This window comes from Leptodactylus fuscus, chromosome 6 (genome assembly GCF_031893055.1).
Source record: "Leptodactylus fuscus isolate aLepFus1 chromosome 6, aLepFus1.hap2, whole genome shotgun sequence".
NCBI classification, from domain to species: Eukaryota; Metazoa; Chordata; class Amphibia; order Anura; family Leptodactylidae; genus Leptodactylus; species Leptodactylus fuscus.
Window position 1 is genome coordinate 82,573,484 of NC_134270.1, and position 16,068 is coordinate 82,589,551.

Below are 16,068 nucleotides of genomic sequence, written 5' to 3' on the forward strand. Positions count from 1 at the left end.
TGCACGTAACCCCAATATATTCTTTGAATTCCCAGTCAGACAATGGCACTGTATACCAGTAGTAAAAATTGTGGGTGCACGTAACCCCAATATATTCTTTGAATTACCAGTCAGAAACTGGCACTATATGGCAGTAGCAAGAAATGAGGGTATTTATAACCCCAATATATTCTTTGAATTCCCAGTCAGACAATGGCACTGTATACCAGTAGTAAAAATTGTGGGTGCACGTAACCCCAACATATTCTTTGAATTACCAGTCAGAAACTGGCACTATATGGCAGTAGCAAGAAATGAGGGTATTTGTATTCCCAATATATTCTTTGAATTCCCAGTCAGACAATGGCACTGTATACCAGTAGTAAAAATTGTGGGTGCACGTAACCCCAATATATTCTTTGAATTCCCAGTCAGACACTGGCACTATATGGCAGTAGCAAGAAATGAGGGTATTTATAACCCCAATATATTCTTTGAATTCCCAGTCAGACAATGGCACTGTATACCAGTAGTAAAAATTGTGGGTGCACGTAACCCCAATATATTCTTTGAATTCCCAGTCAGACACTGGCACTATATGGCAGTAGCAAGAAATGAGGGTATTTGTATTCCCAATATATTCTTTGAATTCCCAGTCAGACAATGGCACTGTATACCAGTAGTAAAAATTGTGAGTGTATATAGCCCCAATTCTATTGCTAGGGGACTTGCAGGGTATTTCTGGGGTGAAGGTGGGGGGGCACACCGTTGGAACGGGTATCGGGGTATATATCGGGTATACGGGAATACACTGACAGTGTATTCCATTCAGGATCCTGGGAAAGCTGGGTTGCGGCGATTGAGCCCGTCAGTGCCACGTTACACTGACAAGCTTCTCCCTGGAATTTAGCTCTTATAAGAGCTGTTGGTTGTCTTCTCCTTCCTATCCTAGCCTGTCCCTGCCTACCCAGAATCTAAGCCCTAGCTAGCTGGACGGAAACCTCCGTCCTCGGTGAATTGCAAGCTCAGAATGACGCGAAGCTGGGCGTCGCTGTTCTTTTAAATTAGAGGTCACATGTTTTCGGCAGCCAATGGGTTTTGCCTACTTTTTTCAACGTCACCGGTGTCGTAGTTCCTGTCCCACCTACCCTGCGCTGTTATTGGAGCAAAAAAGGCGCCAGGGAAGGTGGGAGGGGAATCGAGTAATGGCGCACTTTACTACGCGGTGTTCGATTCGATTCGAACATGCCGAACAGCCTAATATCCGATCGAACATGAGTTCGATAGAACACTGTTCGCTCATCTCTAGTAGAGATACATTAGAGAAAATCAGAGAATAAGAATTAAGAATTATGGGAAGGCATGAAGGGGGAGGAATGTGAGAAGTTATAATCTGCTTCCAAGAATCCCAGACTTTAAAAAATTGGCCATGGGAGCGATACAACTATGCAGTCAATATCTCCAGCCTATAAAGTTGGTTAATGTTATTCAGACACATCTGCACAGTGAATGGGCCATCAGGTAACCTTTTCCAGGGTAGCAGCAGCTTAGCTGCTAAAATTAAATAATGTAACAATAATCAGGAGACCTGAAAAAAATCATGAATCATACAACTGATATTAGAGCTTCAGCCTGACACCCTAAGATGCTATGCATAGCAGAGCTTGGAGGAATGGGGAAGATTAGAATAGTAAGTGCTACATAACGTCAAGCATCTAGGTCAGAGTCACATGCAACAAACAACCAGCTTGTATATTCAGACAAAGGCCTGAGACAAAGATCTTCTAGAGGAGAATGAATACATTTTACACCGGTTTCTGCAATAAAATGTGCAATAATAGACACAAAGCTTGGTTTATAGAAGTTTTTAATTAGGTTAAAGACAATCAAACCAATTACTTGACAACTGGATACTACTTCATCGGATAATGGAAGACATGCCTGACTTAGTCATAACTGCACATTTATCTCTATTCTTCCCTCTATACCCAGAGGAAATCCTGGCCTAAACTTGGCACTGAACAAGCAAGACATAGGCCTGATACCTTTAGATAGAAATAACTTGGAAAATAATTCTATGGTTAATAGCTACCCACAATAATGCTCCCTGTTCCTTCGGTTTCCAGCTCTGTTCCTATATCATTGCTCCCACCAAACTGTGCAAAATCTATACAGAATAATGGACCTTTCTTTTGTGACTTTCTTATTTCCCCACCTGAGGTTTTACATCCAAGATACAGTAACTGGCAAAGAGACTTATATGCTCATTGTAAAGTTGAATATCCACGGCACACAAAAGAAAATATAATGCAGTGGTTATTTATTGTGTCCAGCAGTACAGAAAGATGTTTTTACAACCTGTGTTCATTAAAGCATCTTTCTGTTGGAAAATGATAAATCACTGCTGCATTATTGTTCTTTTTATGTGTAGTGGTTATTCTACCTTATGTATTTGGGAAGCTTTCCCTATCAACAAGCACTATCCTATTGTGTAGTCAGAGTGTCAACCATTGCACTTTACACATATGCTCATTATGGTACATTTTGATTAACTTTATACAAAAACCTCTCAATTCATATTGGTCATTGTGTTTGTTTGTATTCAGACTAACAATACTGTACATGCTTTTTCACATGAAAAAAAACAACAACTGTACCCTAAGCACCAGCATCAATCGGATGAAATTTCAATTATGGCCAACTTTTTGCAAGTCAGTGATGGTCAGCTAAAATAATCATTTGTTGTTATAGTTCACTCCGTGAATGATTGTTTTGGTTGAAATGATCCATCTTCATCCTTTATCTGTTTCAACCAAACAATGGTGCACCCTGCAAGTAATTGTTTTTAATTTACATAACACACATTTTAGGACCCAGCAAAGCAATGTAAGACAGAATTTCCCATATTCACATTCAAAAGAAGCGAAAACCAGGATAAGTTGGAAAAAAAGAGGAGTAAGAAGAAGTATTTCTCCCCCTTTATTGATTCGAACCTATAAATATCTGTTGTCATATAAAACAAATAACTATTTGACAATAGATATATTAAACCACAGAAATCAAGTCTGAGAAAAAAAAATGGGGCCAAAAGTTACATACCATCTCCTAGAAACTGTAGTAATGCTAGATCAATAGGTCGTTTCCATTTAGAACCTTTTTGGAGAGCAATCCCATAGCCTGTGGTAGCAAAAACTTTTCCACTACCAATAGTCACTAGTTTACAGCCTTCATCTTTCCGAGCCATGTAGTTGAGTACAGCTGCATCATAAATAAAAGCATCCAGTTTCCTTTAAAACAAAATGAGCAAGTAAGAGGCAATGAAAATCAATGAGTAATCACGTGGTGTCTTAGTTCTGTCTGGGTGGGATCACTATTTGTATGATGAGGTCTTCAGAAAGATAACAGTTATTCAGTATATTCAGCTTTTCTGAATATGTGCCAATAACATTTAAGAGCATACATTCTAGTCTCATCAAATCTTATAAATCAGATGTCAATGAACAATGTCCTACATTACAGAATGATTACTAGACATATTTTGTCTACATTTCCTTTATTTATTTATTGTGGGAGTACATTACAGAAGGTGGAACATAGAATATAGACAATGGGTAGCTATAATGTAGCTCAGGAGGCACGTGCACCTTGTGGACTTTTGCAGCTATTTAGTCCCTAATACACGAGTGTCCTGGATTTATTGAGACAGTCCAAGATTTCTGACACCACTGATGAAATCTACACATCGTTCCACATGATTTGTCTCCAAATATTACTACAGGAGTTACCATAACTTCATTCAAGAGGCTGCTGCTTGCATGCATGTAATTTCCACAATATAGTATAGTATGTAACAATATAGAGCTACAGATAAAATACATGGCTATATAGGACCATTGTGGCTTGCCCATATGTACAGTATGTGTGCTGCTAATTATGAAACATTTGTATTCATATTGTACTATGTGATTAGAATTATTCAATAGATACTGCTAATTGGAAAATCTATGCCCATAATGGTGTCAGCAGTTCTGTATTAACATTACTAGTATTAGCATTATTATTATTGTGCTGTCTATGGGAAATTTATGATGTTTTTGCTTGTATTTTCTTTATTACTAACTTCATTCAGTTACAGAAATCTCGATTCATGATCATACAATATACAAAATTGCGCTGTTTTTTTTACTTCTGACTAGTATTGGGCTAGCATATCACTTGATGAACTCTTTCTCATGTAACCAGAACTTCTCTATTGTGAGAATTTGAGAAGCTACAGCTTGCTAGGCAGGTATGCCATACACTACAATGGCCATTGCCAGGTAGCAACAGAATGTATTCCTTTTGTGCTTAATTTAATGTTTCAGGAGACCTTTTCTTTTTAATTGACATGGGCTGCTACCAATGTTCTGTCTGGTAAGGTCAATATTGCGACTAATACATGGTCTAAAAGGCTGAACATAATAAAATTGAAGATATGATTGAGGCTTAAATTTGTGAACATTGTCATATACTGAAAAAAACAAATAGGCTCCACCAATAATAGAATAAAATAGACAAGTGTGAATGGTCAGGCAACATTTCATAAAGCAACAAAAATAAAAAAGAGCATATTTACTAAATGCACACCAGAAATACAAAAATCGGTATTTCATTACATGCAAAACACCATGGCCAAGGCTTAAAAAACAAATCAGCCAGATCTACATTTATATATATGGTAGGTCTTGTTGATTTGTTTCTAAGTACCTGAAGAAGTAGTTCTTCTATCTTTACTTATCTGAGTCATTCTGTTCCTTAGTCCTTACACAATTAGTCTCAGGGAAGGTGGGGGGGGAGAGGAGATGGAGATAGACAGAGATATGAGACCATCGGCAGCATTGAGGCCCCATTCACACGGGGCATGGGACCACATCTTTTGGTCCTGATTTTGACATGGGACGCTGTGTCAGAATAGGACCAAAATGCGTCCCCCGCGAATGTCGCAGCTTCCGACAGTCACAGCTTACCGGTCTGGAGTAGGCCCAAATGAATAGGCCTAGTCCAGAGGGTGCTGCCACGAGGTGGACGCCGCAGGTGAATCAGCTGCGGAATCCGCCTGAAGAAAGGGCAGCTCGCTTCTTTTTTCTGCTAGCGGGAACAAACCACTAGCAGAAAAAATAACTGTAGCGGTCTGCATAGACCTCTATTGTGAGGCGGCGGATTTTGAAGAGGATTCAGTGCCGAAATCCGCCCCCTCTTGCCTCGTGCGAACGATCCCTAAATAAGTCATTCCTAGCAGAAAAAAGTCTGGATACTAATTCATGACAATCCAGTTATGCTGTGAAAAAGAACTTCTTCCATTTTGCAGATGTCTCTCTGTTTGCTATGTCTGTTGCACAGAATTCATCAATGGCAGAAGGAGAGCACATAATTTAAGAGTTTAGTGGATATGCTCTTTCTTACCTTTGGTTGTTTTATAAACAAATGGACATTAACCAATGTAAACCACTCTAACACTCACCCAGTCTTAAGATTTTGCAGAGCATCTTCAACATGACGTTGGTTATATTTGATCATGTAGGCATGCATATCTGGATAATTACTTCTAATGTTCTTCTCAGTGCTCCCATTGGGTACTGTACCAAACTTTAATGGAGGGTACTGCTCATGAGGTCTCTGAAACTTGGATTGTAAAGATTCATAGTATTACATAGAGCCACAATAAAAAAAAATAAAAAATTGCACACTTGTCTACTGTTTAACCAAATAAAAGAAGGCAATAATAAAATTCTACTTAAGTATTTCTGAAGTTAATATTGTTCAAAATAAAATCATGACCCTGCATGACATACCACTTGACAGAATATAACTACTATAAAAGCCTATATTAAAGCTAAATCTGGAGACATTAACTGGTCATAATGTATTCAGTGAATAGCACCTGCAGAAAAATGGTAAAGGTAATTCTACAAACACAGAAGTTTATATTGAAAAGCATTTAATGAACATAAAAAGATTTAGCTTTATGAGACCTCACCTATACTGCAGAGAAATTACCTTGAAGGTGGGGAACTTACTTACAGGAAATAAGGCTTATACCGTGTGCTTAATACTACCCATAGCAGTTCTCTATTAATTTCTTTCATTTTAAAGGGATTCTATCATTAGAATACCCTTTTTACAGTGAGTACACGTAGGAATAGTCTTAAGAAAGGCTAGTCTTCTTATACCTTTCTTATTCTCATCCACGACACTGTTCCTTAGAAATATCTTCTTTCTTCATGTAAATTATTTTTCTTGCAGCACTAGGGGTGTTCCCCAGTGCTCAACCAGCATTGGGGGCATCCCCAGTGCTGCTTGAAAACTCTCCAGCGACGGCCTCTGTCTTTTTCACCGCCTCCACCTTCTCATGCATTCTTCTTCCCTGTGTCCAAAAGCGCTGACTGTGCATGTCTGTTGGCCATTTTCCTGCGGGCCGAACGGGAAAGGCCACATGAAAATGGCTGACGGACATGCACAGTGGGCACTTTTGGACCCAGAGAAGAGGATTTCACGAGAAGAAGGCAGTGAAGAAGACAGAGGCTGTCGCTGGAGAGTTTTCAAGCACAGGGAACCCCCCCAGTCCTGCGAGAAAAATCATTTGCATAAAGAAGAAGATATTTCTAAGGAACGGCGTCACAGATCAGAATAATAAAAGTAAGAGAAGTATTGCCTTTCTTAAGGCTATTCACTGTAAAAAGGGTTTCTAATGATAGAATCCCTTTATAAAAACCTAGTGAAATATTGTATCTCCAAAACATAAAACTTCTTCAGGAAGAAGTGTAGTGACAGTACAGGGGTGTAATGGATAACATATGGTGGCACATGGAATGCCTACATCTCCATGCACAGCTACTGGAGGTCTGATAGAAGATGCTGCAGAATTGTTATTCTAATAGGGGAATGCACGGACATCCACTAGGTCCTCTTTAAATGCAAAGAGTTATTTATACATATTTCCAAATAAATACATTATGTGTGACTAGAAACTATTTCTGGGTCCAGAAATAATCTTGGGGTAAACCAAAGAACGCATTTCTACAAATAACTATATATAGTGAAAGAAGAAAGACAGAACAGCCTTTTAATCTAGATATTTAGAAAAAAAGATAATTTGCTGGCTCTCAGGTCCACACTGCGCTCGCTCAAGTATATCTCAGAGCAGTCCTAATCACAATTGCTAAACAGGCATCAAACTATCTTAGCTAGATGCTGCAATGTCTCACTGCTCCAGGAGTGGAAGCTGAATGAAGATGTACCTGCAACATAAGTACCTTGTTTGGGCAGTCTGAATTATGCACAGCTTTAAGTTTCATCATGTCATTGTGTATTGTGCTTATTTGCAAGCCAACATATGCAGTATGTGAGGACTGTTCACTCATAATGAAATGGGGATAAGCACTTTCTTACTTGAAAACATTCAACCAAAACCAAAACCAAAGTTTTTCTAGAGCCGTGTAAGAGCTATAAATAAATGGAAAAGAAAGAAATGTGTATTGTACCATAGACAGACATTTATGGAACTGGTGCAGAAGGGCATGAGGAAAAAAAAATTAGATCCTTCTACTATACATTACTGTCTGAAAAAGCTTCCATACAGTTGATCAGATTGTAAGAAGATTTTCATAGAACAAAAAAGTATTCTATAAAATCTACAGAATTTAAGAGTCATGCTTTATTCATTATTGGACTTTAAAGCTATCCTTTGTTGTAAAGAGTCAAACACAAAGTTTATAACATTAAATTCATACAACAAATACGCAGGCATAGTAGTACCCACAAGAAATCAGCAAGGTCCCCTCACCTGCTGCTGCTCTTGTGCTACTCCCCATAACCTGAAAGCGGACCTGGGATTTCACTCCCCTTAAATTCTTATGTCTTGTAGGAGTCTGTGGAGAGAGGGAGCCCAAAGCAGGGTTATGATGCATGAGGGGAGGTGTTGGGACAAACTAAGCTTGAACTCCCCACTCTATCTAGCACATGTACTGTACTAGCTGAAAGACATACAGCAACTAAATATATTATGATGAGCATGTGAAATACACCAGAAGTTACATGAGCATTTGTCCATGGAAGAAATTTTTGGGCCAGGCCAGAAGGCAGTCTGCAGCAAGTCATCACCGCAGGTTATCAATTAAGCCAGGCAAAGATATCAATCATAGTGCAAAGGAATTAAGGAGATTGGAAAAGCTTTAATATGATCCCCTATCCACAGGGCAGGGAAATGCTATTCTGTGAGAATCTGACCTGAGACCTCTGATTATAATAACAGTGGTCCTGTCCTAATGGAGCAGCAGGCTGTGCATGTCTACTGCCACTTAATTTACAGTCTGGTATAATACTTAGCTAGCTCCAGCATTCCCCTAGACTGTAAATGGACCAGCAGTGCCCAAGCTCAACCTGCAGCTGCATCAAATCACCCCTTTTCACATTTTTAAGAATCCAATGTGGACAAAAATTAGCAACTTTTTCATGACTTGTATGCCAGAAAACTGTTATCGTGGGTTGTCCAATTTCGGCAAATAAATGTTATGGTTTCTATACTGAAAAGTCATATAATTTTCCAATGTACTTTCTGTATCAACTCTTTAGGATTTCCCTAATCTCTGTTTGCTGTGATTACTTTAAGTAGACAAAAATCAGTCAATGGTTATGTTATAGACACCCAGAAGCATGGCTCATTACAGTCACAGAACAATAATCAAAGCTCTGTTTTGTAATAAACCATGCAGTAAAGAAAGAGTCAACTGCATAGGTGTCTCTGTGCTAGCTAATTTTCTGTTCTCTCCCTGTAACTAGTGAAGATCTGTCTTTAGAAACCAGCAAGCTCAAGATGTGAAAACAAAGAGTGAAGGAAAAGGAGCAGGATCTTTCATCACAGTTTCTGCACATCCACACAATTTTTCACAGCTCAAATTGAGTATATTTACTATTGACTAGCTTTCCTTACTGTGCTCAGTTGTGTTTTTCTGGATCAAAAATCATTTTATCTGCATCATAACCTGAACATGTAATGTCCCTGGATCTCCTATACTCCTAAGTTCACTTGGGCTTTTCTCAGCTATTTGTTTGCTATTTTACATGTACTCTTCACAGAATTGCATGTAAAGAAACCAGCAATAGTAATAATGGATAGGTGATGAAGGAGGGCAGACTTCTCTGTAAACTGTGCTGCAGCCATAAAAACTTATAGAAAACTATGTATGAAGGCAGAGAACAAAAATACCCAGCAAGATCCTGCACATTTTTCAACTTATTATGAAAACTCAGGTATATAAGGGATCAAATCATTAATAGGCTAGTTCAGGGATGAACAACCTTCAGCACTCCACTTGCTGTAAAACTACAACTTCGAGGATGCTTGACTCACTTCAATGGGAGCTCTAAAAGGATCAGAACAAGAATGTGTGCAGGATCAGAACAGCAGGAGTGATGAGGTTTGCCTACCCTTGGTACTATTTCATTCCTATTCATCCAACTAAACCTATTATATTATATTAGTACATTTTTAGTATTCTGACGAGTTACAATTATAACAAATTGACATAGAATTCCATAAATGGTTGTTGTTGGTTAACACTATTGTTTCAGGTATTTTAATCATAAAATGAGTGAGGTTGTGTTGCAATTTCTATCCAGTGGTAATATGTTGGACAAAACCAAAGGGGCACAGTGGTCAGACATCCAAGACATAATATACTACATGGACAAAAGTTAGGACACTACAGAGACACCAATCTTGGAGAGACCTTTACAGTTTTCTCCCCTGCTGAGCTGTAGCTCTTCACACCTGTGTTTTCATGGGTGCAGCAGTAAAGATCCCATATACACCATGTGCCTGGTCAGAAGTCACGCATTGTACATTGAGACCAGTGAATAAAGAGTAACACTGTGTACAAAGACACATTCCTGCTGTAAAAACAGGGCTACAAAAAGCAGGGAAGAAAGCTGGTATCACTGCTTTTTTTCATTTTCTTACATTTACTGTACTAGTGCTAGGACATTTAATAAATAATCTGTATTAACCCCTCTGAGGATCTGATCTATTTTGGCCTACAGGGCATAGAAATAATTTTTCTCCTTTCCCATCTTGAAGTACATATAATGTGTTGAAAACTTAGTAAATGTGAAAAAAGTAAAAAAATAAATAAAAATTGCAGCGGGATGGCATGATGTAGGTCAGGGGTAGGGAACCTTCGGCTCTCCAGCTGCTGTGAAACTACAATGCCTATCATGCTCCATTCACTTCCATGGGAGTTTCAAGAACAGCAGAGCCAGTATGCATGCTGGGAGTTGTAGTTTTGCAGCAGCTGGAGAGTTGTACGTTCCCTACCCTTGATGTAGATCATGTGTCTGCTATACCCCTTTACCCTCCAACTTTTGTGTATACTTAATGAAAAAATCGTTATATTGTTTGCTGCCTAGATGTAGGGGTGAGTTATGACTCTGTCATCACCATTTCTGTTGATTATTGCCTATGCGATATACTAGTTAAAAAGAAATACTATACATTTTACTTAAAAATGGCTCCTAAACAAGAGACTCAATAATGTGGTATACCTGCCACAGAGAACAAAATTAATATGAAAAATACATCTATTACTTAAAATTTAAAACAATGGAAATCTCCTCAAGCTAAAACCCAAAAATGCAGAAATCAAAGAATTCTGATGTTACACAGCATGCTCTTGCTATCAGTTCTGCAAGTTCCAGATTTGCCACTTTGGAAATAGAAGAGGTGGGTGAGGATGACGGGAACAATGATATTTTAAGAGAGATCCTTGCAAAGGATACGAAATGTAGCTCAACATTATTCTTATGCTATAAATGGGGATAGCAATGACTAATATTTTAATGATTCATGATGACTTAAATAATACAGAAGAAGGCTTGGTTAAGTTAAAAAAAAGTTGTGACTTTAAAATGTGAAAAAAGTGTGGTAAAGAATGACTTACAGCAGTTTATGAAAGAAGAAGGATTTTTCTGAAAAAAAAATAAAATCATGGATTTAGAAGATAGGTCAAGATGCTGGATATTCATTTTCTGAGTTTCCAACAAAGTTCTGAAGGGAAGGGCATGGTAGCATTTATTCAAAAGTGTCTTGTTGAGATACACAGTCCATTCACATTAATGTGACCACCTGTGAAAATCCAGAGTAACCACCTTTGACAGAGCGGACCGCTGCGAGGCGTGCTGAAAGAGAGGGAATATTGTGATGATGTTCACTGGGATATTGCGCCATGCTGACTCCAGTGCTGTATCCAGCTGTGCTAGGTTACGTGGTTGAGCATCTATGGCGCGAACCCCCCGATTGAGGTGGTCCCACAGATTCTCAATTGGGTTCAAGTCCAAGGAATTTGGTAAACTCATCCTGGTGCTCCTCGAACCACGCACGTGCACTGTGAGCTTTATGACACATCGCATTGTCCTGCTGGTAGATGACATAATCCTGAGGAAAAACAATTCGCATGTAGGGGTGGACATGGTCAGCAAGGATAGATGCATACTTGTGTTGATCCATTGTGCCTTCCACAATGTTGAGTTCATGCAGATGGCAGATGACACGTGCCTTCTGAGATTGGTTATTTAACGTTGATGTCAAAAGTAGGCGGTGGTCACATTAATATGACTGGACTGTGTAGTTGGGATTGAAGAGTTCTCTGTTGTTTGGGATAGAGTATGCACAACCTACAATAGGCAAGAAACCTCTCCCTCTTCAATAGTGCGAGACTGACTCCCCTTCCATCCCCCAGTGGAAGGAAAAGGTTAATTAACTCTACAGATTTGAAGAACTCTACAGCAGGGGACTCCCGATTCTTTCCAGTTTTCTCTCCAACTGGGGACCTTGGTACCAATTATCTTGTAGAGATAACTAATCCCCCCTAGTTAGTATTTGGCGTCCACTGACTTATCTCCTCATTCCCCCCATTTTTTGTACCCCACATATGCTTGACCTAGTTCATATGGACTTATCTGGGTTTAATCAAGCCTACCAATCGCCCTCTTCCTCCCACCTCTCCTTCCTTCCATGCTTATATGCGTCTCTGCCATGCCATTTTGTCCCCTTTGTATGTTCTTTAAATTACAAAAATTAATAAACAAATAAAGATTGAAAAAGAAATGATTGGAACGAGCATCTGGCTGCTGAGTCACTCCAACTCCTCACTTTTCTCCTATGCTCACTGTTAGTTACTTACACTATGGGGGATGGCTTCACTACTATAGTAAACTAGTCTACCAACCTCCATAGTAAAAGTGACTAGCAATAAATATTGGAGAGGAGGGAGAGGGCAGAGCAACTTGCATGAAAGGACCAATAGAACAATGGAAAAAGTAAAGCTGCCAAAACAGTCAAAGCCACCTCCTCCAAGCTTGCTGCATAATACAGGAGGTGAGAAGAAGAGACAGCAGACAAAGCTGCTGAGAGTGGGCGACAGGAAAACCCCTTTAAATTTGTGTCATAACAAATAAGAGCTGTTTTACAAAATCTAAAAAAAGGTAATTTTGAATACATCAGTATTCTCAAAACGGTGTTATAAAGAAAGAGCAAATAATACTATAATATAATAATCATAATACTATACTGCAGAATATAAAACTTTGACATCTTGTAAAAGATAGATGAATCCCTGTAGAAAAATAAAAGCAATATAAACTTGTTTTCCAGTCATGTTTTCTTCAAAACAATGTTATTGACATTAATGTCAGAACAACCCTAAGGTTAAGTCTGACAGTATATAGGTTAAAATCAGTGCAGATGCTTTCTTTATGCACTGAAAAAGCACATCATAAATATTATTCTCCTAGTGAATGTATGGGAAATCAATGCTTTTAAAATATTAATCACAGGTACTGTCAATTAAAAGTCTATTCAATAAAATATTGCATCTTTTGCTTTCTTACATTTACAATGTGACCTATTAGAACTTTACACATTTCATGATCCTTTCTTTTGATTGTTACTGTGCTAGTTTATATTAAGTATGTACTATAAATATGTTTAAAGGGATTCTATCATTGGAATTTTACAATTTTAACCAAGTCCATCTTCATGTAGTCTTTAGAAAGGCTATTGTAGACATACTTTTTGTTTTGTGTTCAGTGCAGCCAATTTCAAGAAAAACTTATTATCTTCTTATGAAAATCAGTCTTCTTGGAGCATGGTGGGTTTTCGCACCCCCCTCATCATCATCCTAGACCTGCAATGCTGCCCCCTTCTTGCTTTCTGTTCACTCCTTCTTCTCTTCTTTCTTCCTTGTCCCGTTGGTGCGAATTAAATCTTGCGCATGTGCTGTACGCTCAGGCCCGAAGCTGAAGTGGCCAAGCATAGAGCGCATGCGCAAGAGTTCATTCATAGGCTATTGTAAGTATGTCTTCAATAGCCTCTCTAAAGACTACATGAAGATAGGCTTAGTTAAAAATATATACTCCCAATGATAGAATCTCTTTAAGCTTATTACTACATTCACTAAATGAGTTGTTTCAACTCTTTAAGCCCTTACCATTTGCCCCATTAGGTCATATATATTTCTTTGAGGGTAGTAGCCTGCCCAGGATCCACCCTTTCTATGAGGTAGAATACATAAAATATGATATTCTAACAAATAATGTATTTCTATACACTATATGAACAAAAGTATTTGGATGCACCTCTTCAACAATGAATCTGGTTGTCTCACTAAGTTCAATTGTCACAATCAATAAAACCCAGCACCTAGCCATGCATTTTGCCTTTACAAACATTTGAAAAAGAATGGATTTTTCTAAAGAGCTCAATGAATTCCAGCATGTTACTGTAATAGGCTTCCACTGTGGCAATAAGTAAATTTATGAAATTTCTTCCTTCCAAAGCAGTTCAGAACCGCAGCAATTCAGCCAGAAAGTTGCAGACCATATGAAGTTACAGAGTGAGGACGCTGAGTGCTGAGACACATAAAAGTCAACAAGTCTCTGCTGACTATTTAACTGCAGAGCAGCAAACCTCCTCCGGGATTAACATCAGCCCAAAAACTGTGCACAGGAAGAGTGAGGTGTGATGAATCACTCTACTCTATCTGGCAGACTGAAGGGTGAGTCTGTGTATGGCAAATGATGAAGAGGAAGAAGAGTAATGACATGAGGTTGTTTTACAGTCAGTTGGTCTTTGTATTGGATGAGTTTGATGTGGAAGAAATTAACACAGAACCCTTATCTCAACCCCATAAAACACCATTGGGATGAACTACAATGGCGATTGCCAGACCCTTTCACTCACGTTCCATGTTTAACTTTAAAAATGCTCTTCTGGATGAATGCACAAAAATTTAAACAGACATACAGTGAAGGAAATAAGTATTTGATCCCTTGCTGATTTTGTATGTTTTCCCTCTGACAAAGACATTAACAGTCTATAATTTTAAGGGTAAGTTAATTTTAACAGTAAGAGATAGAATATCAAACATAAAATCTGAAAATCACATTGTATAAGTTTTATAAATTTATTTGCATTTTGCAGAGAGAAATAAATATTTGATCCCCTTAGTACTTAGTGACAAAACCTTTGTTTACACGCACAGCAGTCAGACATTTTTTTGGAGTTGATGATGAGGTTTGTGCACATGTCTGGAGGAATTTTGGTCCACTCCTCTTTGCAGATTATCTCTAATTCATTAAGATTTTGAGACTATCACTTGGCAACTTGGAGCTTCAGCACCCTCCGTAAATTTTCTATGGGATTAAGGTCTGGAGACTAGCTAGGCCACTCCATGACCTTAATGTGCTCCTTTTTCAGCCACTCCTTTGTTCCCATGGCTGTAAATTTTTGGTCATTGTCCTGCTTAAAGACCTAGTCACAAGCCATTTTTAATGTCCTGGAGGAGGGAAGGAGGTTGTCACTCAGGAATTTACAGTACATGGCTCCATCCATTCTCCCATTGCTGCAGTGAAGTAGTTCTGTGTCCTTAGCAGAGAAACTCCACAAAACATCCATCTACCTCTATGCTTGATGGTGGGGATGTTGTTCTTTGGGTCGTAGGCATCATTTCTCTTCCTCCAAATATGGCGAGTTCAGTTAATGCCAAAGAGCTCAATTTTTGGCAATTATTAAATAATTTTTTTGAGGGATCACTCCAGAGTATTATACCTAGCATTATATTGTGTGGCGGCATTGATGCTAAAATGTACAGTATAATGTTCTTTTGTATCCCCACACAGTATAATACCACATTAGTGCCCGCACACAATATAATGCCCTTTTAGTGCCCCCACACAGCATAATACATTATTAGTGCTCCCACACAGCATAATGCCATGTGAATAACCACACATTATAATGCCGGTTAGTGGCCCACACAGTATAATGGCACATTTCTGTACCCCAACACTGTATGACAACAATTAATGCTTCCACAACATATAAAAGCTCCTCTCCACACAATATAATGTCCATTTATATTGTATAAAACACCAGTTGGACACCATATCATATAGCGTTCGCTAATGTAAATGATCTATTACACCCATTCCTATTTCACACTGATGTTGACTTAAAGTATACTATCTTGCCCCAAAAAAGGCCTAATAAAAAGTCGCTAATATAAATAGCTCATCTGCATATTAAAAAATGTGATATCTCACTCAGAGAGGCATCGATTCACTGGAGGAAAACACAATTTAATTCAGATGACCCTAACCAGTCTTTTTTGAGAAGTTAACATTTGTGAGTAACTAGGTTTTGTCTTTAGATAGTAGGCAAAGCAATTGAAACCCACAATTTCAGTCTCTACTTCTTAGTTAAAACACATTTTGCCAATTGGCTCTAGGAGAAACAATTAGGACGGAAGTTCACTATCTTCCTCTAGGCTGTGGATGTTTACTCAATGCTCAATGTTTGTTCCAGAAAAAAACATGACTGGTACAACTGTTTGTGTGTTATCACTTGGTATATAGTGTTTGTGTATAGTTGTGACATTAATTAAAAAAAAAAAAAAAAGAGTACATGTCGTATTAGTAATCAATGCAGAAATCTAGGTATGAAGCAAGGAGTAGATGTCAGGTTAAGATCATTTCACAAACACCACGGGCAATCCTAAA

General features: G+C 38.4%; 1 protein-coding gene across 1 annotated transcript in view; it reads right to left on the reverse strand.

Moving 5' to 3' along the window:
• The window catches only part of GRIN2D (glutamate ionotropic receptor NMDA type subunit 2D), a 721,729-nt gene that overhangs the window by 45,078 nt on the left and 660,583 nt on the right, over positions 1-16,068 (reverse strand). Inside the window, exons 15-16 of the mRNA XM_075276758.1 lie at positions 5,480-5,640; positions 3,079-3,266 (exon numbers count right to left, since the gene is read on the reverse strand). Coding sequence (XP_075132859.1) covers positions 3,079-3,266; positions 5,480-5,640 — 349 coding nt within the window. The remainder of the gene's footprint in view (positions 1-3,078; positions 3,267-5,479; positions 5,641-16,068) is intronic.